Consider the following 26,703-nt stretch of genomic DNA (forward strand, 5'->3'; position numbering starts at 1 on the left):
CACCATGTTGGCCAGGCTGGTCTTGAACTCCTGAACTCAAGTGATCCACCCACCTCAGCCTCCCAAAGTACTGGGATTGCACCAAAGTACTGGGATTGCAGGCGTGAGCCACCATGCCCAGCCTCCTCAAGCCTCTTTACCTCAATACCAGCACGTCGTTTTCCATCCACCCAAGCTCTCTAGAGGAGTCACAATACACATGCACACATTAAAGGCTCTGAGTAGGCCTGAGTCAAAAAACAGGTTAAATTCATTTAACTCAACAATTCCAAGTCATTTTATTGTGAGACACATTCCCCTCCTCCCCAATACTTCTTAACAAACTGCGGAGTACTCTGATTATATTTCATTCAGAATGATTGTTCCACCTTAATTAGCAAATGAGTTCTTTGGCTACACATGCTGTTCATCTTCAAAAATGCTTAGGCAAAGCCAACCATACCGCAAACCAGCTCTCAATCATTTACAGTAATGGAATGTACAACCCCTAGGTGTTTGACCCCAGGCAGCTATTGAATTGATATGACATCCATAGGCAACTTCATCTCTGTCTCCTACCATCATTACCAGCTGAGGGGAGGAAAAGGTTGCTGCTAGTACTAGGAGTAAGCATGCTTTGTCTTCAATTAAACATAATAATCCAGCATTGTGTGAGCACAATGTAATTTTATTTAGAGGAATTATGTTGCTGACTTGGCTATAACCTAAGAAGATCACAGGCAGCTCTGCAATTGACAGTGATTTAAATGTTTTCCATACATTATCTCCTCCTGTGGATTTATAAGCCAAATAATATCAAAATCTCTATAGCTTCCAACATTCATATAAATCTGCATAGGTCCTTGGACATCAGTTCTAAAGAAATTTTACTCTATAAGAAGTATTTTTAACAAAAAATAGAGCTTTATGCCCTATGCCATTAATGCTAGACTTCCTAAGTAAGCCTACATGTCGCATCATTTCTTTTGTTGTTGGTGGTTTTTTTAGAGGTGGGATCTGGCTATGTTACCCAGATCGCACTCAAACTCCTGGGCTCAAGCGATCCTCCTGCCTCAGCCTCTCAATTAGCTGGGACTATAGGCATGCCACTGTGCTCAGCTTACATGTTACACCACTTCTAATGTTGAAAACAAAGAAATGTCTAGTTAAACTTTCATGCAGTGGAAAAATTATTTGAACCTGTTCTGTGCTTTGATCAACAGTCTCTCAGTCTATTTGCTGTCATTTTATGTCATCTACAGCTTTGACTTGGGAATGGGGGTCCTGAGGGCATGGACACACTCGCTCACCAGCCTGGCGGCCTCCAGAGCAGTGCCCCAGTGCACCGAGATGCCCCCACTCCCATGGCCATAGTGATGGACTACAGGCAGCCTCTGTCCACCTCTCGCAAGGAGCTCTGTCTGTAGTCGCACGCCTGGCCTGTAGGGCCTCAAGCCCACCTTCTCCCTGATGTTGCAGGCTCCATGGAGGGACGGCTCCAGAGCACAGCATCGGGAAAGAATCTCTCTGCTATTTTCTGCATCCGGGGACAGATTCCAGTCCCCTTTTTGCCTAGTTCCACCGAGGGTTACATGGGATGTACCAGGATAAATATATGTCAGCCCACTGCCATCTCGGATAAAATGCTCCACCCAAGGAGCCTGAACTTGGAGCACTTGGCCCCTTACAGGGAAAATCTTTGAGTCTCCTGCTAGCTGTCTGCTTCCAAGGCCTGAACAGTTGACCACGATGTCAAAGGACGGATGAAGTTCCCACAGGTCTTCTATTCGCCGAGTGAGTGTCCAGCCTCCACTTCCTTTTATCCTATGGAAGAGAGGCCATGAAGTGAACATTTGTTAGCATCCTGACCAACTACTTCCAGGAAGTAAAGAAAAGGAACCCAGGAACAAAAATTAGGCGATGATCTGATGAACAAACACCTCAGGAGCTTCCAGGGCCCAATCAGGCCAAATTCTAGCCATCAACTGCTTCACATCCTAGGAACTGGGGATTTCTAAAGTTGAATCTAAATGGCAACTACTTGAAAATTCAAAACAAAGGAAATTATACGCTTTGCCTTTTAAAATTTTGTAAAATTCCTATATTATTCTAGATGCTGAATAAATGCCAAGTTGACTTGGTATTTTAAATGTCCAAGCATTTCTTATTTATACCACTTATTTAACACCTAAATTTACTACCTTAAACATTTTATCTCATATTGTTAACTCTTGCATGCTCCTTTGTATTAGCCTGGTCTCCCTAACTAAAAGGTACAGGCGTCATATCCCCACCAGCTTTATGTCTACAACTATGTTAGCACAAGAAGAACACAAAATATTTGTAGCTGATGAGCTAAATGGCAGCTATGGTTGGTAATTATTATATTTTTTGGACCAACTATATCAATAGTGAAAAGAAATGGTTTATCCGGTACCTGTAGTCTTTATTTAAATTGAGGTAAAATACACATAACATAAAATTTATCATTTTGACGATTTTTAAGTGTAAAGTTCAGTAGTATTAAGCACATTTACCTTGTTGTGCAACCGTCATCACCATCCATATGCACTATCCATCTTCAGAATATTTTTATTTTTTCTGAGATGGGGTCTCACTCTGTCACCCAGGCTGGAGTGCAGTGGCATGATCTCGGTTCACTGCAGCCTTGACTTCCTGGGCTTAAGTGATCCTCCCACCTCAGCCTCCTGAGTAGCTGAGACCACAGGTGTGTGCCACCATGCCCGGCTAATTTTTTTGTATTTTTGATAGAGACAGGGTTTTGCCATGTTGCCCAGGCTGGTCTGCAACTCATGAGCTCAGTTGATCCACCTGCCTCCGCCTCCCAAAGTGCTGGGATTATAGGCATGAGCAACCGCGCCTGGCCTCCAGAACTTTTTTAATCTCTCAAAATGGAAAGTCTACCCAATAAACAATAACCCCCAGGACCTGTAATCTTATTCACAGGTCACTTGTAGAATAGAGAAAGAGACTATCAGCAGCTCTGTTCAATAGATGCAGGCCGAATGCTTGCATGCAGGGCGCTGCTAAGAGGGACCAGAAGGGTGTGAGTGACAGTGCCCTTCCTCAAGGGCTGACAGAGGAACTGGCAGACAGAAGCGTAAATGCTTGGCAGAATGGACTAAGTTCTACAGGAGAAGTGGTGTGAAATCAGAAAGCCTGGCTTTATGTCCCAGCTCTGCCTCACATTAGCTTTGAGCTCTTGGCCAACTCACCTCGCTTCTCCAAATCTCAGTTTCCTCATCTGCATCATGGGGAGGATACCTCCCTTGCCTGTCTCACAGGATGGTTGTGAGGTTCCAATTAAATAATGGCCACAACTTTGAACAGTCATCAATCACAATACATTTTAGAGGACCGATATCAATAAATCACAAATTCCTCAAGGGGAGAGATTGTATCTTATGCTTCTTATCTTCCCTATGACCCAGCTAAGTGCCCCACACCAAGTGGACTGGAAGTAAGTGTTAGCCAATACTAAAGACAATATGAAATCCTGGTTTGGACCTGTGATGGTTAATTTATGTGTCAACTTGATTGGGCTATGGGGTGCTCAGATATTTGGCCAAACATACTCTGTGTGTTTCTGCAGAAAGTGTTTTTGGATGAGAAAAACATTTAAATCAGTGGGCAGAGTAAAGCTAATTGCCTTCTTTAATGTGGGTAGGCCTCATCCTATCAGTTGAAAGCCTGAATAAAACAAAAAAGTTGACTCTTTTCTAAAGAAGAAAGAATTCCTTCTGCTGGACTGCCTTCCAACTGGAGCATTGGCTTTTTCCTCTTTTTGGACTGGAACAAAAACATTGGCTCTTCCTGAGTCTCAAGCCTGCTGGCCTTTGGACTGGAGCTATACCATCGGCTCTCCTGGGTCTCCTGCTTGCCTGCCAACTCACCCTGCCGATCTTACACATCCTACTCATTCTTTTTGTCTGGAGAGAAATACAGGGTGGCAGAACTTTGGCATCTTCTCTCTCTGACTGCTGCAATCCAACCCGTTTCAGGGAGAAACTGGGAAGGGCTGACCTTGAAAATGGAGGCAGAATGCTTTTTCCTGCATGCCCCTAAGAGAGCAGAAGTGATCATCGCAGCAGTTCTGAGCGCTATCTACTTTCAAGGCCAGATAAACAGGTTTAATGTGAAGGAAAATAATAAGAAAAGACAGAAACTTCTGTAATGGTGGTCAATGATGGCATGGGTTTGACAACTAATTTTAACTTAGCAAGGAGGGACTCTTTGAAGTGATTCTAACTTTCCACCCCACTTCCTGGTTGGAAAGTTTAACTGAAACTTGTATTAAGATCAGCAGAAAACTGGCCTTCTGATGCTGGATTGCATTTCTAGAAAATGTCTCTTGTTCGTGGTGGTGCATGCCTATAATTCCAGCTACTCAGGAGGCTGAGATGGGAAGATCCCTTGAGCCCAGGAGGTGGAGGTTCAAGCCGAGATGACACCACTGCACTCAAGCCTGGGAGACAGAGCAAGACACCATCTCAAAAAAGAAAGAAAGAGAGAAAGAGAGAATGCCTCACGTTGATGAGCATGGAAGAGACCAAGATTGCTACTCAATGGCATCTTAGACCCTGATCCCAAAAGCTCAGCTTCCTATTTCATCAAGTACAAGCCACAGGCTGTCATCTCAGCATCTTTGCAGTTCTCTGCATCTGACTGAAGGTCAAGCTGCTGGGCAGAGCTCCATCTGCTCAGTCTCTTCACACTCCCTCCCTCTGCAGAGACCTCTGAAGTATGTCCACTGAGCAGTTTCAAGAACAGCTTGAAACCCCTGGATTAGACTCATTGATTATTCAACAAGTATTTGTTGAGGGCTTGTACTGTACCCAGCACCATTAGGAGGCAAGAAGAACTCAGAGGCTATGCTTGCTCTGAGATCACATGAACCTGCACTGCACTTCCTGTTAAATGCAAGCTGCATTGCCAGCATCAATGCTTCAAACAGAACCTAAATTTGCTTGCTTTTTATTCTAAAAGTCCAAGGAAGGGAGTATATTGTTTACCTGAGACAAGGAAACCAGAGAAAAGAATCTGGCAAGCATCTACACTTTGAGGCCACAGAGAACCAATAAAGCCAATGGATTACTTTTTGGTGTAATTAAAAGTAGTTAAAAGAGAGAGAATGAAGCTGGAGCTACTGTTTTGTTGGTTTGTTTGTTTGTTTTATAAGTAAAACTGTTCATAGATAAAAAGTATTAAATATAGCAAATTTTATGGGGACAGATTTTTTTTTTGGCTCTCTCAGTAAGAATAACCAGTTTAGAAGCTTAAATTATGTTCTTAAACATGTAATAATAGATAAATGTTTTTAAAGGTAAAATAATTCTGTAAAGGTTGTTTCTCCCCTTAACATTGGCATAGAAAGAAAAGTAAATTGGAGTTTTGTAGTAATACTGAGCAGCACATTTCAGTGTGTTTATAATCTTTCAAAAAGTGAACACGAAGAAAAGAGCTTTAAAAAGAGCTTAAGAGGCCTCTATCCTTTACCATTCTTATGACCTCGGCCAAGTTATTCCACTTCTCTAAGCTTTAATCCTGTATCCATAATATGGGGGTAATAATACTGACTCCCTAGGCTCGTTGTGAAAATGAAATGAGACAACATCTGGAAAAAGCATAACACTGTGTCTAACACACTATAGCTGCTCAATAAAGACCTTTTATTTTAAAAGAAGTGCTTAGGGGTTTTTCATACTACTGTAAAATACAAGACCCAGTGCATTACCTATGAGTATTCTTACCCTCCATACCTGTATATCACTTATGTTTCATTAAGGATGATATTTCAATTTTGAAAAGTTTTAACTGATCATTATTTGAACATTATTTTGATTTTGTGGGGTTTTTTTATTCTGACATTGTAGATTCCATGTGTTAATATTTGAACATTATGTTCTGTGCTCCAGATATCCTAATTAATTAAAACTCAGAATTGTTTTCATAATTTGGGGGAATAAGAGAATCTGCCAGCCTTGGGATTTCAGCAAATTTTTAAAACTCACTGAAATTGTTTCCTAGGGATAAGAATGCCTAGCTTATAGGGTTTTTACGATGATTATGCAAGAATTCAATAAGTGCAAAGGTCTTTTCTTTTCCATTTCAAGGATTCCCTGCTGGTCAAGCTACTGATAAAAGTCCAACCTGTGCATGGTGACTTCTTAAGCTATCCTAGTGGCTAGGCCTTGTCAGGCTTCCTGTGCTGGATTGCTCCCAGACCTTGGATCCCAGAGGAAAACTCACTAAATGTGCCTGGAGACTGGTCACTTTTATGCTGTTGTAATGCAACCACATAGTGAGGCCCAGTCATTATTATGTATCCCATGAGCAATGCATAAGATGGCACCAATGCATAGGAGGAAACTGTACCCAGAAGTCAGATGTTAAATTAGGTGACTAAGTGCCTGCCAGGCTGCTTTTATGACCATATGAGGTAGTTATTCTGGAAGTTTGGGATGACATGGTTGGAGGTACAAGAAGCATGATGACTTTCCTCTTGAGGCTTCTTGCAACTGAGCAAAACCTCATCCTGGAGACAGAGAATACCGTTGTCCCAACCTCCCATGAGGAAATAGGGTTAGGGGCACTCAAGAAGCAGGGCTCACGAAATAGCCCCAGCATCCTCTGGTCATCACCCTAAAACATAAGAGTGTCCATTTCCCCAAGCTTAAGTTAGCCCTCTGCTGGACTGCATCAGCCTGACCCACAAACATGGAGATGGTCATCCTCAGCGCCTTTCCTTCACCTCATTGGGAGTTTCAGCAAGGAGGTAAATTGAGTTGGCTGTGCCCCTGAGGAAAATAAGGGTCCACTAAGCAAATCTTAAACGTGTACACACATACACACACACACACACACACTCGGCCTCCCAGGAGCAGAGTCCCCTCATCCCCTCTCTGCTCTTGGAATCAGAGGCAATTCCCATACTCCACTGAAGCTGAAGCCATGGCGAGAAAGGAGTCTCAGGTAGCACTAAACACGGAGGTGGGGGCTGTGATGCGGACAGCCCACGGCTGGCAGCGGGGACAGGGGAAAAGACAAGCTCCTGGTGAGCTCCAGGGCAGACATGGCTGGCTAATGGGGCTAATGATGGTGCCGAGGAAGCCAGTTTCTTTCGTAGGCATTGCTGTGAGTCAGGCCGAGCAGGAGAACGCAAGATACAGGAGAAGAAAAAGGTGGGCACTAGAGGACGCTCCCAGAGAAAGTTACAGAGAGGCCTCATCAGAGGAAGGGCGAGGAAAGTACAGGGCAAGTAGCTCAGTGTGGCCAGTGCTGTTGTCAGCATGGGGCCTCCTTGGGGACACAGGATAAGGCATGGCCTCTTGGAAAGAGATCAACGTGTCCATGTTACAGGGCCCAGCACAGAAATGGGCCACCCAGTTTTCTGAATGTTGTCAAAGGCAGGACAATCCTGGTCCCTCTGGGAGGACTGATTTAGGTGGGCTGCCTGGAGGAAGACTTAATGCCTCGCTGACTCATTTCCTGGAAGGAGCCAGTAATAAAGCAGCAGAATTTAACTCCACTGGCAGAATATGATATGAAATATGACCTGCGTGGGTGATTCAAACTCTGTGGGGTTTTTGTTTGTGTTTCTTCTGTATATTATTGGGCATTATTGTTTTACTTTTTGTTTGAGAAGGAGATGATCTCTTCTATCTTTTGAAAAATAATAAAGATCTAATTTGTAGTACAAAATTTTTTTGTGGAAGTTTGTATTATTTCAGAAGAATCGTGCTTAGGCTGAAGCCATTGCTGTGTGGCTTGCTGAACAAATGCTTATTTTTGAATGAGAACACTGAAGGCTGAACACTCACATTGTGTGGAAGAGGCGTAGGTGGCAACAAAATAGACCCTGAGTGTGAGGAGCAAACAGAGATTGTGTGGAGTCCCATCTGGGTCGCCTGGCGGGAGGTCAGTGGGTGGCAGCCCACAGGGAGCCCCAGGTGTCGCCCCCTCACCGGGACGCGGCCCTGCCTCCCACCCCGCCTGAAATACTCGCCCTGAAAGGCTCGACTTCGGCTGAGAGGAGTCCCGTGCTGCAAAGCTTCCTGCGGGAGGAAAGGGGACACGTGGCCTTGTTCCTCCACCAGCCTGGTCGGACTCCGGCTCCGGGCTGCAGGGAGCTGATCTGCATGGCCAGGGGCCACCGGGCGCTGTCTGTGGAGGCCCCACACCGGGGTCAGGAGGGAGCCAGGTCTCAGGGGCACAAGGGGGTGAGGAGCAGAGGCACTGAAGTCTTCCCCCGCAGCACACCCTGTGCCTTCTGTTTAAGGCACTCACGCCTCAGCCGCCTTCCTGGCGGGCACGAATATCAAACAAACGGACTGAAGACGGTCTCCCCAGGACTCGGGTAAGAGGGCAGCCCTCGGTCCTCTCCTCCTCGCTGCCCATAACAGACCCACAGCCAGGAGGCGGTGTATTCCCAGGCACCGCCCCTCCGCCGGTCTCAGGCCGATGGCGTTGCGGTCCTCGCAGCCCCAAGCTCCCTGGCGGGGGGTCATTTTAAGTGGCGGGAAATGCTGACCGCAGGCCCGCATCCCAGGACGGGGTGGCAGGGTTGACCCAGGCCTTCCTCCCGCAGTCAGGGGTCAGGCCTGGAAGCACAGAGATGATGGAACTACGGGGCCTGTCTTATAGAAGGCGATGCTTTGGAAGCAGGAAGAAGACACCGTTCAGATAATATTTGATTCGGCGTAGAAATGACGGGGGCTGCCCGGAGCTAAAACACTCTCTCTCGGAGTAGTGGGAGCTGGGAGGGTGCGCAGGAGCGGGCCGGGGCGGGGACTGGCGCCCACTCACGGTCCCGCGTGGGGACCCCCAGCCCCCGCAGTGGAGGACGCTGCCCACGAGGCAGGGCGGCACCAGGACAGCTGGGAGACTTGTGAGGACTCCTCAGAGGAGGTGACTGTGTACTGGGGGGGAGGCTGGCGTCCCTGCCTCTGCCCCCTCCCACAGTGACACCTCTTCAGGTGCCCTGGGCCTTCACGCCCCCTCCAGAACTCTCCTCATCTCCCCAGGGCCTTATCAACAATTCGCCCCTTGAAGCAAGATGAAAGCAATGAGCCCTGTCTCCCAGGAGGAGTTAAGCATTTGCATTTCACTTCTAGACTTTAGAGACAATGCTTCAATGAAAGCTTGGGCCGGAGAAAGTTTGTGAAGAAACGCTTCACACACCCTTCCCTGATTACCCATAAGCTCAAGGCTATCACTAGGACTCAAAACTTACTCTGGCTCATCTGAGCCGCACCTTCTTTCAGCTAGGCACCCAGAGGACCCCGCTCTGGCCCTTCTCCAGCCATGCTTTCTTCTTGAGGAAGTGAGTGTGTGGGGCTCGGGCATGTGCCCAGCCAGAGCCCTCTCCCTTCACTTCCAGCCCGTCCTCTGGGGACCCAGGATCCCCATATTCCCTGTCCTCTTCCAGGACCTGCACTATCTTCCTCCCAGGGGCAGACTGTGCCACTGTGTGCACCCCGGAGCCCAAGGAGTGGCCAAGGACAACTGTCTTCAGGGAAGGTATGGATAGAGCGCGGGTGCTTCCCGGCATGCTCCTGGGCCCCTTTGCTGCCATGTGAAGATGCAGGACTCTTAGGAATCTAGAAATTCTAAATGTCAACTTGGCCTTCCTGGTGGTCGTGGTAGAGGTGTGTTCTTTAGCTACACCTCAAATCAGGATTCACATTGCAACAGAGTGAACATTTCAGGGGACAGAGGAAAAGAGAATGGAAAAAGAGAAAAGACAGTTTCTTTCTGCACTGAATTCATAAATTTAAATTGTGGCATTGCAGCAGGTTTGTGTTAAGGGAAAGATGGTGGAAAATATTCATGAAAAGAAAATGTTTTTCTTCTCCAAATTTGGAGTGTGTGGAATTTTGTTGTGCCCCAAAGTAAAAAAGTGCTTTAAAAAAAAAAAGCAAATCAATTGAACATATCAAAAAGACACAAAAGCAGTTTGAAGGGGCTCCTACTCAGCTAATCTTGGACAATTTGAACATCAAAATGACGGGGGGGGGCGGTTAGTTATAATTCATTGAATAAAATAGGTATCAATGAGTTCATCCTGATATAAATACATATAGGAAAAGGAAAACTTCTTTACAGTAGAAAGCAAACTATATAGATGGAGTTATAAAATGATCACTTGGAAAACATCACAGTAATAAATAGTTCAGGCAAGAATCATCAATGGATGCTAAAACTCGTAGGTGAAAGTATTTTCATAGGAACTCGTTTAATGGGAATAGGATATTTACATAGTTTCAGGTATATCACAACAAAATATTTAGTAATTACAAAGAGAAAAAGTAGTAACCTCACAGTAGAGATAACCTGGCATTCTAGGTGATGAAAGTTAACAGCCCCAATAAGGGGATAAACTGATATCATCTGCCTCCTGCTATGATGCAATAAGGATTCAACACTACTTCTTATGCATTTCCACCCCAACATGCAGGGCCTCAATCCGATCCCCAGGAAACATCACACAAACCCCAATTGAGGGACATTCTATTATACAAAACAACTGGTCTGTACTATTCAAACTTGTAAATGTAATAAAAGACAAAGACAGACTAGAGACTAAAGAGACATGACAACTGAAGACAATGTGTGACTGTAATTGGATCATGGACTGGAAAAAAATTATGTGTTGTGTGTGTTTATATTTATATGTGGACATTATTTGGACAATTGGCAGAATATGAATAAGGTCCATAGATTATAGCATTGTATCAATATAATGATATTGATTTTATTATACTACTGTGTTTATGTAAGAGGATACCCTTGTTCTGAGAACAAGTATTTAAATATTTAAACATGGGGCCAGGCATGGTGGCTCATGCCTGTAATCCCAGCACTTTGGGAGGCCGAGATGGGTGGATCACCTGAGGTCAGGAGTTCGAGACCAGCCTGGCCAACATGGTGAAACCCCGTCTCTACTAAAAATACAAAAATTAGCTGGGCGTGGTGGCAGGCACCTGTATTCCCAGCTACTTGAGAGGTTGAAACAGAAGAATCGCTTGAACCCGGGAGGTTGCTGTGAGCTGAGATCACGCCACTGCACTCCAGCATGAGTCACAAGAGGAAAACTGCAACTTACTTTCAAATGCTTCTGAAAGAAAATATGTATAAGGAGTAAAAAGAAAGCAAAAATAATGAAGCAAAATGTTAGGAATCTGTATGAAGAGTTTATTAGAGTTTCTCTACCTCCCTTAGCTCTGTGTCTATTACCATCCCTGACACATTACCATCCCTGACACATACCCCTGGCCATCCCCACCCAGGAAAGCCCTTAATCAGCCTTTGACCATGTCTCTGAGGGAGAACAACACTCTTAGGTTCTCACTCATCTGCCTCTTCGTGATCTGCTGGAGACCACAGGGCTCCAGCCAAGTTTTCTAGAAAACTTACTGATCATTAAGATAAAAATCCAAGATGAGAAAGCCACACAATGGACTTGGGGGTAATAATGAAACTTCAGCCCAAACCACTAATAATACCAAAAAAAGTTAAACTCCTTAATGACACCTCACCTTTTATACACAATATTTTGTACATGTTCTTCCATTTTGAGCTTTTTTTTGGTTCATAATCTAAAAAATTATGCATTGTATTGAAAGGAAGCTCTACCATTTTTTGCCATGCCTAATAATTTCCACTTACCTAAATTTTATTTTATTTTATTGCCTTTTTCCACATGTTCTAACTTTTTTTGTTTTATTTTGTTTTATTTTATTTTATTCTGGATTTTATTAAGATAAGTTATATGATGCCTCAATTCCTTATCACTAGCATCAATGCTTCCAATATTGTATTTCTAGTCATTTTTAGAAGGGGGAAAATTCAACACTGCACACTATTGCCACTCAGGAAAGATGGTGATGCTGCTAAAATTTGCTTGTTGGCTGGTAGGCAACTCCATCATGTGGTAGCTCAAAATATACATTTATCAGCTGATGTAGACAAGTCCAAACTTGGCATGTAAACAGTGGTTTATGGGCTGGTGAACAAGGCACAAAAGGGCATGGGTTTTATGAAACTAGAACTTACAGAAGAAAAATGTCCCATATAAATTGCTAAGAGGTAAAAGTGAGAAGAGCACTTGAAAAGCTACAAAACTAGATCATGATGCCACTGACATGTGCCTAGCAGATCTGGGCTTCCTCCTTTCTGCTCCCATTCCAACCTGCATAAGTCTGTACTTTATTTTACCATGTGTGTTACTGTCATTGTTAATTAATATACAAACACATACACACACAGTCATCTGCAATAGACCATGAAATTATTTTAAAAAGAAATCACATTTTATCCTTCTTTTGGACCAGCTTCTAGCATAATGCCAGATATATACAAGTGTTCAATAAAAAGTTGTGTAATTAATGAATTATATGAATCAATTGTCCTATAACCTACATCTGGTAACCAGATCACTGTTGCCCCGGCCTACTTCAAGTCACTTTCCCAACGTTTACACAATAAGTCACATAGTTCCTATTTACCAAAATATACAAATATGGGAATTAAAAAGACCAATGTTTCACAACTCTCAAACATGCCTGCAAGTCCAGACTAAACTAAAGACAGATTTATTGATATATCTCAAATGAAGATACTCTTGATGTGTTTCCTAACTGGAAACTAAGTACTAGTTTCCTGAAAGTCCTGAAAAGTAAGCCAAAATGCAAGTTCAAGGTATCACAGGCTGAACTTAGTGAGGAAGCAGTGACATAATTGGGATAGGTCCTGAGTTTCAGAGTTCTTATTTAAGACAAAAGGAAATAATGAAACTTTTTTTCTTTACCACAAATGAGAAAAAATTCAAAAATAATTTATAATAAGCAAAGATTCTCTCATCCAAAGAATTAGAGTAAATCATATCATTTTATAGCTGGAAATATATTCTCCAAACTGTTCCACTTTACAGGTGAGGAAAACTAAGATACTGTTTCAATAAGAGGGTTTTACCTGGGGCAAGCAGGGTAGGGAATAAGTCAGGCTTCAAAGTACACACCAAAAATAGAAAATAAATTACTAGAAGCATGGTGTGACTTAGTCCTTGTGACACAAACACTGTCTTCAGATTGTTTTACAAAGCCCTAGCCATTTGTGAGTGGCAACGCAATGCAAAAGAGCTCTGAGGAATGCCAGAGACTTTTCAGTATGTATTTTATGAATAGCTACGAAGTGATTTATGGCTATGACAGATAAGGAAATAGCAGGGAGCATTTCAACTGACCTTTTCTCCAACCACGGGAGGTAGGCAGGGCATTCACATTTCAGGGTTGTAAAAGCCTGACCAAACACATACTGAGGGAATTTCTTCAGCTCAGCCTCAGTCATCTTTCGAAATCCCAGAACCACGTCAGCCCAGAATGGCACTTCTTCGGTAGGAGTGCTCTGAAATATCTGCCAACTCAAACATATTAAGTGAAAATTTTTTCCTGAAATTTGTGAAATAACATATTTCTAGTAAACTTCACATGACATTCTCTAGAGCATTTATTTTATTTTATTTTATTTTTGAGACAGAGTCTCACTCCATCACCCAGGCGGGAGTGCAGTGCCACAATCATGGCTCACTGCAGCCTCAACTTCCGGGGCTCAGGCAATCCTCCCGCCTCAGCCTCCCAGGTAGCTGGGACCACAGGTGCTTGCTACCACACCCGACTAATTTTTAAAATTATTTGTAGAGCCAGGGTCTTACTATGTTGCCCAGGCTGGTCTCAAACTCCTGGGCTCAAGTGATCCGCCCGCCTTGGCCTCCCAAAATGCTGGGATTACAGGCATGAGCCACTACACCTGGCCTAGAGCATTTTAAAAATTTAGTTTCTATAAACACAAAGAGAAAATGATCATTTTACTATTCTTTTAGGTTCAGATAACTCAGTAGCTAAATAGCAGATGTTGGTGACTGGGCAAATAAAACATTTTAAAAGTAACATGCTTTTTAAAGATGGAATTTAATACTCCTTTTCTAAAAAGCTCCTGCCTAGATTTGGTTGTTAACAAGAAGGCTGTAATAGTACTACTAATAGCTGCTATGCAAATGTTTAGATTTGTAAATATTGCGTTGTTTTCATCAGTAAATGAATAAATGTTATAATGCCAGACGTGGTGGCTCACACCTGTGATCCCAGCACTTTAGGAGGCCGAGGGGAAGTTCGAGACCAGCCTGGGCAACATGGTGAAACCCTATCTCTACAAAAAATACAAAAATTAGCTGGGTATGGAGGCGCAAGCCTGTAGTCCCAGCTATTGGGGAGGCTGAGGTGGGAGGATCAACTGAGCCCAGGGAGGTCGAGGCTGCAGTGAACTGAATTGGACCATTGCGCTCCAGCCTAGATGAGTGAGACCCTGCCTCAAAAAAAAAATGTTATAAATCATCATTGCTCAAAAATAGCAAGGAAAATAATTTGAATGCTATGCATAGTTGCTAATAATTCCCACATCGGAATATGTATCTCTAGGTAATTGATTCAGAGCAGTCCCCATGAAGGCACAAATGTCCTTTACTGCAGGGCTCTGTGCTGGCCCACTCTTGCCCTGGGCTAGCTTGCCCTCTTCCATATCTTCACCACGACCTACAGGCCAGACACTTAGAAGGCTACATTTCCAGTCCTGAGCACTTAGAAGGTGATATCTCCAGTCCATTTTCTCTCTTGAGCTCCAAAAACAGATCCAGACCCATGTTACCTACTCCCCACTAGATAAGTCCACTTAGAAGTCTCATGCATTTGCACACACATGCATGCACGCACACACACACATCCACTCTTTTCCCAATCCTACCTAACTCAGAAAATGGTACCCGTCCATGCAGGTGCTAATGCCAGAAACCCAAGAATCATCCTTGATTCTCTCTCCCTACTCACCTCTCATACACCATCAACTGACAAGTCCTATCACATCTCCTCTTAGGCATTTCTCAAGTCCATCTACTCTCTGTTTCTACGATCTACGCCCAATCTATCTCATCATCATCTCTTCCCACAAATCTATTCTCCACACTATAGAAAACATATTTTTGAAATGCAATTATGACCAGTCACTTCACTGTGTAAACTCCCTCAATGGCTTCCCATTTCTCTGGACTTCCTTCAGTCCCTCCCACACACCACAGTCACCCTAGACTCAGGTCTAGGTGTAAGCTGTTTCCTCCACTTGGAATGCTGTCTCCTTCATCTCCCGCCCTGCCTCGCCCCCACTTCACCTCTACAACATCACTAGACTAACTTACACTCTTCCTGATGGTTTCGGATGAAACACCTTGATCTGGGTGGCTTCTCATCACTTCCCAGAGCAAGTTTCTTCTCCAGACATATGCTTCCATAGCACCCTGGCCTCTTCCTTTTGGTAACTCATGTCCCATTGAGTTTAGTAACTCATTTGATTTACTGCATTCCCTACAGACCATAAGCTACATAAGGGCAGGACTGTGTCTTCCTTAAAAATTAACTCAACACATAATTGTTAAGTATGTACTGTATGCCAAGTGGTATTACTAAATTGCTCACTGCTATATCCCTAATACCTAAGAAAGAACCTGATACTGAAGAATACTGAATATGTCATTTTGAAGGAATAAATAGATGAATAAGGCTATATACTTATGCCAAAGATGCACAGGGGATTTGAATTTTGGACAAGGCTGTTTCCAAAAATTACTTAGAGCCAAAATTTGTGAATTAGACTGACTCATGTTGGTTTTGGACACAGAGTGTGACTGTAAATCAAAGAAAATGTTTTTTCTACTTGGCTCATCAACTGGCTCTAGATTTAGTTATACAGAAGAATCAATCCATAGATTGATAGAAAAGCAAAGCTGCTACTTTGGGGAGGGGCTTTTGGGAAATTACTGACGTCAGCATCATCTTGGTGTTTGTGATGGTAAGGAAAAACAAGAAGAGAAAAAGGGTAGAAATTCACCCAATGCAAGTGTGTATACTAGACTAGCAGAAAACATCAGTGGGCAGCCTGACATCAAAAGAGGAGATAAGACACATTTTTTCAGAAGGCCGCGGAAAGACTGTGTTATCACACAGGATAACATATGTATGTTACAAGTGTAATATGCACCAATGACATGTATGTTACGATGACACTGAGATGTAAACCAAAAGTGATAGAATATTAAGTGATCTCAGTTTAAGAAGATATTAAAAGATGTCATGTTTTAAGTGCTCGTCTTACTAATAGAAATGTTAAATAGCATTTATTCTCAAATTTTCATTTAATTATGCATGCCTACTGAAATTATACATTAAAAATGAAATAGAAGTGTGCTAACAGTTTCAGAAATATTTTTTCCCAAATGGCACTTCAAAAGGCAAGTTTAGTGACCTACAAAATTTCCTTATTTGGAATATCTCATTCTCCAAGAACACCGAATAAATAAGAAGTCCCTCTCCCTTAGGTCTCTGCAGCCATCCCAACATCATACCTGTTTGCTTTCCATCAGCTGTACCATCCCCACATCACCCAAACCCAGCATTTACCTCCTGCGTGTTTTTTTAACCAAATTTGCAAATCACTGCATGGTCTCTGAGGAAACCCAAAATCAATCATATTTGTGATGAGAAACTATGATTGTTGTTTATTGTTAAAAAGCCTAATACCATAACTTGTCTTTCTTTAGTTCTTTGGGGTAAAGCCTATAATGCTCTTTCTGAATCCTCCTGCATCTAAGTCAGCACTCTGCTCACAGCAGCTACTCAGTAAATATTTTATGTTGAACTCTAATGCCTGTTAAGATCATGCTACACTCTAAAATAACTTCAAATTTCTTCACTTACCCTGATACCAAATGAACACCAGCATCTCCAGCTTCTGCAGAATTGGCAATTGCAAAGAGGTGATTAAAGGTCTCTCTGAACCACTGCTTCTGCTTGTGAATGGGTGTATCTGTAATCATGGAGAAAAGCAAAGTGGGACAGAAAGGAAAATGATGATAATGACAGTGCTTCAAATAAGCTCCTTCCTAGAAACTTGGAAAAAAAATAAAGAGGCAAAAATAAAATAAGGAGGCAGGGAGGAACATTAATATAAAGTGTCACATTGTGGCAGAGGATCTGTCAGCAACAAGAGATTTACATGTTGACACACGCTGTTCAAATCTGCTCATATGATTAATCAATTGAGGGAAAACAGGCCAATAAGGGCAAAACCTGGCCTGGGAGCTAGTTGGAAGGTGGTTTTTGGTACTAGGTATATTCCAGACGTCCTTCGCAGGTCTATAACCAACCTGAGCAGAGCTTAGTTCATGGCTGCGGGATCCAGCTGGCCACACAGTTGAGACAATAGGACCAAGGACGGAGGGCCTCTTTCTTGGGGGCTGAAAACATAGTGGATGACATAGGCAGGTCTGTGGGGCCCAGGCCAACCGGGACAGAGAACAGACTGCACCTCGATGGGGAGTCCCAGGGGCTTGCCTCCTGGTACAAGGAAACAAGGCTTGCATGCTGGAGGCGAGCCCCCTGCAGGCCAGACCTCCCAGCAGGGGCTGCCATTACCCTCCACACCATGGAATCAGGCGCCAGCCAGAGTAGCACTCCTGAGACCAGCAGGGGCGTGCAGGGACTATACCATCCCCCAGGCACCTCTGCCAGAGCACATGGGGTTGGACCCAGATACAACTTTTGGAAGAGTGCCAGGCCTGTTGGGGAGGAAACAAGAGGCAGCATTTAAGCCTCAAAATAATAGTGTCCAGTGTAGGCACAGAGAGAGCAGGAATGATCCAAAATCACAAATTCAGCTGTGGCTGAAGTATGTGGCCGTCTGATTCCTGTGGAAGGATCATGAGAGAGTGACTAGGGTTAGGCCAGGGACCAGGGAACAATAAGCCTCAGGGGCTGCTATGAGGGAAGCCACAGAGGAGATGAGGGAACTGAGGCAGAGAGGGTGCTAAGTTGGTTTCACTTGGAGAGGTGTCCCTGAAATTCAAGGAACAGATAGAAATACCTTTGGAGACATCCTGCTTCCCAGGCAAAGCCCTCAGATCACTGAAGGCATGTCAGTAGTGGGATTTTCAGACAATTTGCTTGTTATAGGGCCAATAAATATTTCTTTAGTAGCGAATCTATACTGCCATCTTTAAACATGTGCCCATGTGAAATTAACACTATATTCCAAAATTTCACACTGGGGATGCTGCTTTAGAAATAAGGAATAAATAAATAATAAGCTGCAGAGAGAACTAAATTAGGCCTCAAATAGATTTTACCCAACTCAAATAGACTTTATGCCACTGTGTGAGGTTGTATTAAAATGCAACTCCCTGTTCTCACCCCAAACCTTAAAAACAAAATGGTGGCTGAGATTCATATGCTGCAGAAGTCATCCCAAAGAACAGATAATTCCCATCCAACAGTGGGTCTAGGAAGCCTGGTGACCTAATTCATGTTCAAGTCCTGGTAAAACAGAACTATAGCTGGAACGGTGGAAACAATAGCAAATTCAATATAGCATTTACTATGTACCAGGTACTGTTCTAAATGCTTTACATATATCAACTCATTTAAACCCCACAACAACCCTATGGGACAGGCATGGTCTCCATATGGTATTGACATTTATGAGCACAGGAGATAGTTATGACTGGAGCTCATCTGAATAGTGTCTAGGAAAGAAACCCAAAGAGAAGACCAAAGTCTTTATCTGGCAGCACCACAGAGAGAAAAACCCTGGTCCAGGAGACCCAGCCACCTGGCCAAAGAGAGAGTTCGGGCCTCGATGGCCCTATGAGCCCTCAGATGAGCGACCGCCTTTGAGGGATGATTCCATGACTAGCTGGCAGCCTTCTGAACACTCACTCAGGCCTGGTATAGGCAAGGGAGAGCCTGGAAAATGGTCCCAAGAACTCTCATCACAAGAAAAGCACTTAGTGTAAGCTGGTGTATTAGTCTGTTCTCACACTGCTAATAAAGACATACCCGAGACAGGGTAATTTATAAAGGAAAGAAGTTTAATTGACTCACGGTTCAGCATGGCTGGGGAGACCTCAGGAAACTTACGATCATGGTGGAAAGGCAAGCAAAGAAGTCCTTCTTCACATGGTAGCAGGAAGAGAAGAATGAGAGCTGAGCTGAGCAAAGTGGGGAAAGCCCCTTATAAAACCATCAGATGTCCTGAGAAATCACTCACAATCACGAGAACAGCAGTATGGGGTAACTGTCTCCATGATTCAGCTACCTCCCACCAGGTTCCTCCCACGACATGTAGGGATTATGGGAACTACAATTCAAGATGTGATTTGGGTGGGGACACAGCCAAACTATATCAGCTGGTATCTGGTGGGTACACCAGGTGCCTGTGTTTGTTTCCTGGGAGACAGTTCCCAGGAGCTGACCAGCCAAGCTCCTGGACCTGCAATGCCAAGGCCACTGCTATTACCACCCTAATAAAAGATATGTCTATTCTTTCTTAGGGGTCTTTGGACTGGAAAACACAAAGCACCAGCAAAGGCAGGGATGCTGTGCTGAAAACAAGAGTGTTAAGGAAACACATGCAAGTTTGATGCTAGGACCCCAGCCTCTTCCCCTGTCACCTTCTCAAATGCCAGCTGGCATCCGGGCCTTCACCTTCCCCAGGCAGGACATGGAACCCTCTTCCCTGGGAAACATGACCCGCCCAAGAAGAAAAACTTAAACTGAATGACATCACAGATGTCCCCAAATAAATGGCCCTGCCCTCTTACTCCAGCGAGCTCACCGGCAACAAGACCTATGCACACACTCAGAAATTCCCATCTGCTATTCAGGGTCCACTCATAAACATCAGCAGACAGGTAAAGAATACCGCACGGCCAAGAAAAACCTCTATCATGACAAATGAGAAAATCAAAAAACAAAAACAAAAACCTCCCACAATTTGGAGATGACAGATACTCAGATACTATTCAGGGAGGAAGTTTTTAAAAACTGTTATCAGTATCTTCATAAAGATAAGAGAGGACATTGCAATCCTCTAACACAAATAAGATGTTATAACAAAGGAAAATTCAGAGAACAAAAAAGAGCTTTGGAATATTAGAAACGTTATAGTAGAAATAAAAAATTCAATAGCAAGGTAAAAGATAAAATTGAGTAAGTCTCCCAGAAAGTAAAATAGAGAGAGATAAATAGGAGGGGGACAAAGCTAAAAGAATTGGAGGACCAGTCTGGGAGGTCCAGCATATTAACTTTTCCAGAAAGAGGGAAAAGGACTTCAGAAGGGAGGAAGTTAACAACTGAGTAACTCAAAGACTGCTTCTTACATTAAAGGACATGAGTTTCCAGATTAAAAGGACAGGGCAATTTTTATATTCCAGATTGCTGAGATTTGTAATCAATGTTGTAACCTGTTTGATGGTTTAAACTATGGGCATATATAACTCTGATAAAAAATAAAAAATAAAATTAAAGAGGAAAAATAGAGTGGAAATGAGGAAATGGGGACAGTGAGTATAAACTTCATTACTGCAGCGTGATTTTGGTTTCTATTTAATGCTGTTTTCTTTCTCCCCCATTTCAAGTGGAAAATACAGAAAGGAAAGGATGCATGGACATGTTCCAAAATCAATGCATTGGTGGGGCACGATGGCTCACGCCTGTAACAGGGAGGATTGGGAGGCCAGGAGTTTGAGACCAGCCTGGTCAACATGGCAAAACCTTGTCTCTACTAAAAATACAAAAATTAGCCAGGCATGGTGGCTCATGCCTGTAGTCCCAGCTACTCAGGAGGCTGAGGCATGAGAATCTCTTGAACCCCAGAGGTGGAGGTTGCAGTGAGTCAGTGAGCCAGGATTGTGCCACTGCACTCCAGCCTGGGTGACAGGGCAAGACTCTGTCTTTAAAAAAAAAAAATCCATGCATCTTCAGGGCTTAATACATATTAACTAATTATGATTGACTGATTACAAACATATTGATAATTGTTCTTATACAGGCTTAGAAGTTAGGATAATTTTAGCTCCCTTACAAGTAATTTCTGGCTTGATAGTCATTACTGTTGTCAGTGGGAAGACAGAGCCGCCAGTCATGTAGTTGTCAGCGCTGTTCATTGCATGCTTCTGCTATCCATCTTCTGGGAACTATAGAATCACACTTGCTGGCCTCCTGCTGAGGATGGAGACATGAGGCCTGCTCTGCCAATGAGCCATCATCAGAAGCGTTGAAAGTCGTTTCCTGTCCAGAGTGTTTAATCACAGAGGCAAGAACCTCAGAGGTCCCCTCCCCTCCGCCCCTGGGCACATGCGCTGATGACAATCAGGATGACAACTGCTCCATTGGCTTAGGTCCCTGATGACAAGCTGGCCCCTTGCCGATGCTCAATCCACATGTAGTGTGAGCAAGAACAAACTTTTGCCTTTTAAACTGCTAAGATTTGGATGTTGTTTCTGTCCTGCGGCATAACTGAGGCTGTCCTAAGAGACGAACCAACAGGATGTTAAAACCGCACATTATGGCCAAGCATGGCGGCTGTAATCCTAGCACTTTGGGAGGCCAGTGGAGATGAATCGCTTGAGGTCAGGAGTTGGAGACCAGCCTGGGCAACATGGCAACACCTTGTCTCTACAAAAATACAAAAACTAGCCAGGCATGATGGTGTGCACCTGTAGTCCCAGGTACACGAGAGGCTGAGATGGGAGGATCACTTGAGCCTGGGAGGTCGAGGCTGCAGTGAGCCAAGATTGCACCACTCCACTTTAGCCTGGGTGACAGAGTGAGACCCTGTCTCAAAAAAAAAAAAAAAAAAAAGGAAGAAAGGAAAAAGAAAAAACCTGCATATTACACTTACACCTATAGCCAGCCATCTTTGTCAATAGAATTCCACTAACATCATTCTATCTGACATCTATTGTATCTGATAGAGGAGCTGAAATCTCTCACCTGGATAAGTGTGAGGAATAAGCATTCCAGCTGCCACATCGCTGGTGGTGTCTGGAGTAAACTTGTCTGAAATGACAGCAACGGAGCATCGGGGCACCAGTTTGGAGATGCACACAGCTGTGGAGAGCCCCACCACACCTGCCCCGACAACTGCTATCCGCGCTGTGTCCATGGGCCTGTGAGGAGGGAAATGGGGGCTATACACCTTGTTTTAAGGATTTTCCCATCCAGACAAAGTTTGGTCTTGACAGTTTTTTCCTTAGGTCTTCAGCTGCTCAGAATAAGACTTAGCCTATTGGTGTTTCTTGTGGGATAAAGAGGATGTCTCCATAAGCTCACTTTCCATTAAATATTGGGGTATAAGCAACAAGGTCTCCATGGGCTTTTAGAGAGTAGCACAAAACTGGCTTGGATTTGCCTTTAGAACACCCAGCCAGTAAGTAGGTCTGCATTTGGAGGAGTTTTCTACTCATTCTTCACCCTTTCCTTTTTTTTTTCCCCCTGAAATGGGGTCTTGCTCTGTTGCCCAGCCTGGAGTACAGCGACGAGATCTCGGCTCACTGCAACCTCCACCTCCCAGGTTCAAGCAATTCTTCTGCCTCAGCCTCCTGAGTAGCTGGGATTACAGGTGCCCACCACCTCACCAGGTTAATTTTTGTATTTTTAGTAGAGACAGGGTTTCAGCATGTTGGCTAGGCTGGTCTCGAACTCCTGACCTTATGATCTGCCGGCCCCAGCCTCCCAAAGTGCTGGGATTACAGGCGTGAGCCACTGTGCCCAGCCTCATCCCCCTTTCCTAAACCATTTTCCCTATGGGCACAACCTAGGGAAGGCTGACAGAAAACCGCAGAGCTGTAGTCTCTGCTCCCAGAACTACCTGAGGAACAGTGGTGAGGTGCATGACCCATGAGCAACTCAAAACTCAACTCTGTCTACAAACTTGTTTCTAATAATAAGGACATTACAGAAAGTTTCAGCAGCTGAACTCAGTCTCCTCTGCCATCTGCCACTGTCACCGGCCCCCTCTCTGTCCTGGACTGGTTCTGTAACCCGAGGACCAGCCCATGGTCTCCTAGCCTCCACTCCCTCATCTGTAACACAGAACAGATGGATTACTTGCTCCTTTGGGTGGTAAATAGGAGAGACCCAGTGAGGTGGTCTCATAAAGGGGGCTCCTTGGGAGAGTCCGAATGGAAATGCAGGGACAGACATCCAGGAGCCCGGGCCGGGTGTCCTAGGGCTGGCATCCGGCGTCCCACCCGTCACCCATGGAGCCTTGCTCCACTGTTAGCATCCCTGCCTGCCTTTGTTTCCCTGTTTTTGGCTTTCCTCATCTGTTCCTGCTCTGACTTTCTCTGTATGGCTCAGGTTTAAACTCCAGAGAGAGAAAATGCAATTGTACCAGTTGGTCATTGCATCCCCTGTTAGACAAAATTCTAGCACCAGGCCAGCTTGCTGGGCTAAACCAGCCTCTGAGTCTGCCCTTGGCATAGTTGCCCTTCTCTGTCCAAAGCACAGTAATCAGGGCACTGGGCCACATGGTACAAACCATGGCCACCCACACACAGAGGTTCACCTTTCCTCTGGAAGGGTGGGCAGCTTCCTCAGCAAGGGCTGTTGGCAGGAAAAACGTGGGCTTTGTTGTTAGTGTCCTCTGCTTTCTCTTCCAGTTCTGAAGATTCTCGCACTATGAGATTTTAAAGCCCTCCAATGAAGTTTAGTGTGTTATTCCTATTCCTCGAGCAGTCTATGCATTTCTGTGTTAATTTGATACGTTAATTTGATTGCTGTACGGTAAGCTGGTCAGCTGAGAGAGAGTGGGCCTGCCAGGGCTGAGGGAAGAGAAGGCAAGGGGCCCAGGCCGGAGCAGCCTGGTGGGGGCCGGCTTGAGGAGAGCTGCCCTGCAGCCACCGATGACCTTATTAACTTCACTGTTTCACATCAGCCTCCCGTGTCCAGCAACTCTCTCAAAACAGCTCTAATAAACTAAGTTGAAAGGGCAAGCAATCTGTGGCTAAGAATAACCAGCTGCCAGGGAGGAGCAGTGAGCGAGCAACGTGGTGTGTCCTGGCAGAGTGGCCTGTCCATCACTGTCCCCTGACCCTATTCAGACACACCCCCAAACTCCCAGACCACGGATGGAATGACCCCTCAGCTGAAAGCAAGAATTCAAGTACCTGTCTCTGAAAAAGCAGTCTTGGAAGCCACCAAAGTCTCTGGCACCAAACCTTGTTTCCCAGTGCCTGGCTCGTCTCGTGCCCTGAGGGACAGAGGGAAAGCGAAACTGCTTCCCATTGGTGACTTGATTCAGGACATTCCCCCTGGTCTTCCTTTCCATTGGCCTGCATGGCTGTCTCTGTCACCCATTGCCCTGGAGAAAGGAGCAAGTGACCTCAACCTGTCATCTCCATGGCGCTGTCTCTGCCAAGCCCTTCCCTTTCTGGCCCGCGAGCCCTCTGTCTGGCCGCCAGCCTGGGCTTTCTCCAGCTGATTTGTAGGTATGGTGAATAATGGGTGAGCCTGTCCAACTTCCAACCTCATTTGGCTGCCCACAGTTAGCCGGGTGCCTGGCTCTGCTGGGTCAGCTGGTGGGGGAAGCAGGAAGGAGGGGGTGAGGGCTGAGTAATGTTGTTGATTGATTGGAGCTGGAAACACTATTCAGGAGATAATCTAGAACAGAACTACATGATTCTTTAGCCCAGCAGTCCCCAGCCTTTTAGGCACCAGGGGCTGGTTCGTGGAAGACAATTTTTCCACAGACTGGGGATGGGGAGATGGTTTCAGGATGATTCAAGTGCGTTACATTTATTGTGCACTTTATTTTTATTATTATTACATTGTAATGTATAATGAAATAATTATACAACTCAACATAATGTAGAATTAGTGGGAGCCCTGAGCTTGTTTTCCTGCAGCTAGCTGGTTTTCTCCGAAAGTAATGGGAGGCAGTGACAGATCATCAGGCATTAGATTCTCAATAAAGAGCACATAAACTAGATCCCTCGTGTGCGCGGTTTATAGTAGGGTTTGTGCTCCTATAAGAAACTAGTGCCTCAGCTGATCTGACAAGAGGCAGAGCTCAGGCAGTAATGCAAATGATAGGGAGTGGCTGTAAATGAAGACGAAGCTTCGCTTGCTCACCCACGGCTCACCTCCTGCTGTGAGGCCCGTTCCTAACTGGCCACGGACTGGTAGTGGTCTGTGGCCTGGGGATTTGGGATCCCTGCTTTAGCCCACATATTCAAAGAAGGGATTCAATATTTGATGAGTGTCTACTGAGCTCTAGGCATGAGGCACTTTACAGTTAACAAGTTTGTTTCCAGGGAGGCAGTGTGATGTGTCAAAATAGTGACAGTAATATTTTCAATAATGTATATTTAGTATTAACCATGTGCTAGACACATGTATGATATCATGTATCACAACCACCCTATGAAGAAGGTACTATTATCACTATCCCCATTCTGTAGATGAGTACATTGAGGCTCTAAGACAATAAGGAAGGGCCCAGGGTCTCTTAAATGGTAAAATCCAGTCTGGGTATCTGATATCAAGGCTCAAGTTCTTCTTTTTTTCTTTTCTTTTTTTTTTTTTTAGACAGAGTCTTGCTCTGTCACCCAGGCTGGAGTGCAGTGGCGTGATCTCGGCTCACTGCAAGCTCTGCCTCCCGGGTTCACACCATTCTCCTGCCTCAGCCTCTCAAGTAGCTGGGACTACAGGTGCCCACCACCACGCCTGGCTAATTTTTTGTATTTTTAGTAGAGACAGGGTTTCACCATGTTAGCCAGGATGATCTTGATCTGGTGACCTGGTGATCTGCCCACCTCGCCCTCTCAAAGTGCTGGGATTATAGGTGTGAGCCACCGCGCCTGGCCAAAGCTCAAGCTCTTAACCAAAGCACAAACTTTGGTGCCAGGAGACCTGTATTTTTACCTTGAGCAAATCACCCGACTTCTGAGTTTGATTGCCCATCTGAAAACCAAGAATGAACTAAGAATCCCTTTCAAGTTGTTGTAGGTCACTGATAAGTTGAGATATGTATAATTATTTGTAAGGTGGTCTGAGGGCTGGTGCAGGGGTGGTGGAGGAAAGCAGCTTTTTCTCCGGCTATGCTCAATACTGTCACAGTCACTGAATACAGAACAGTTCCTGTGACCAGGTGTGTGGGGGTTGTCTCCCTACACACCAAGAATCTGCAGATTCCCTAGCAGACATTCCAGGTGCGTGTCCTCTAATTCAATCCAATTCTGACACCAGTTACCTGGAGATAATGTCAGATCCCACAGGTTGAGGGCTCAGTCCCACAAGACTTACCCTACTTCGGATGCCAATCACAAGCCCTGGGTTGTGGGTTTCTGACTGATGGGCTATAAATCGGGGTCCCTACAAGCCCCTTTTCGGGTTCAATTAATAATAGTTCAATTTGCTAGAGTGGCTCCAGAACTCAGAACATTTTGCTTACCTTTACCCATTTATTAATACGGATATTACAAAGGATACAGATGAAGAGCCATGTGGAAGACAGGGCCAGGGCTAGGCATGTGGGAAGAGGCAAGGAGCTCTTGTGCCCTCTCTGGGGGCACCACCTCCAGGAACCTCCACATATTCAGCCATCTGGAAGCTCTACAAACACTGTCTTGTGTTTTTCTTTTTTTTATGAAAGCTTTATTATGTAGGCATGATGGTTAAAACATTGGCCACTAGTGGCCAACTTAACCTTCAACCCCTTCTCCCCAGAGGTTGGGGATAGGGCTGAAAATCCCCATTCTCTAATCTTGTCTTGTTGTTTCCAGATGACCAACTCTCATCCTGAAGCTTACTAGGGGGCCCC

The 26,703-nt window shown here is 44.7% G+C and overlaps 1 protein-coding gene across 4 annotated transcripts; it reads right to left on the reverse strand.

The window, feature by feature from the left end:
- Positions 1–253: 253 nt before the first annotated feature.
- On the reverse strand, positions 254–24,158 carry DDO (D-aspartate oxidase). 4 transcript variants are annotated; one of them, XM_002817250.6, is made up of 5 exons: positions 24,050–24,158; positions 21,873–22,048; positions 16,800–16,908; positions 13,244–13,420; positions 254–1,803 (listed from the first exon to the last, which is right to left on the reverse strand). In XM_002817250.6, exons 2-5 carry the CDS (start codon positions 22,042–22,044, stop codon positions 1,236–1,238), a joined length of 1,026 nt encoding a protein of 341 aa, XP_002817296.3. In that variant the 5' UTR covers positions 22,045–22,048; positions 24,050–24,158; the 3' UTR covers positions 254–1,235. The 4 variants fall into 4 exon arrangements, with proteins under 4 accessions (XP_002817296.3, XP_063581023.1, XP_054413982.1 ...); XM_063724953.1 differs by lacking the exon at positions 13,244–13,420; XM_054558007.2 differs by lacking the exon at positions 21,873–22,048 and having other exon boundaries at positions 24,050–24,152.
- Positions 24,159–26,703: the final 2,545 nt, after the last annotated feature.

This window comes from Pongo abelii, chromosome 5, assembly GCF_028885655.2.
Source record: "Pongo abelii isolate AG06213 chromosome 5, NHGRI_mPonAbe1-v2.0_pri, whole genome shotgun sequence".
Taxonomy (NCBI): domain Eukaryota; kingdom Metazoa; phylum Chordata; class Mammalia; order Primates; family Hominidae; genus Pongo; species Pongo abelii.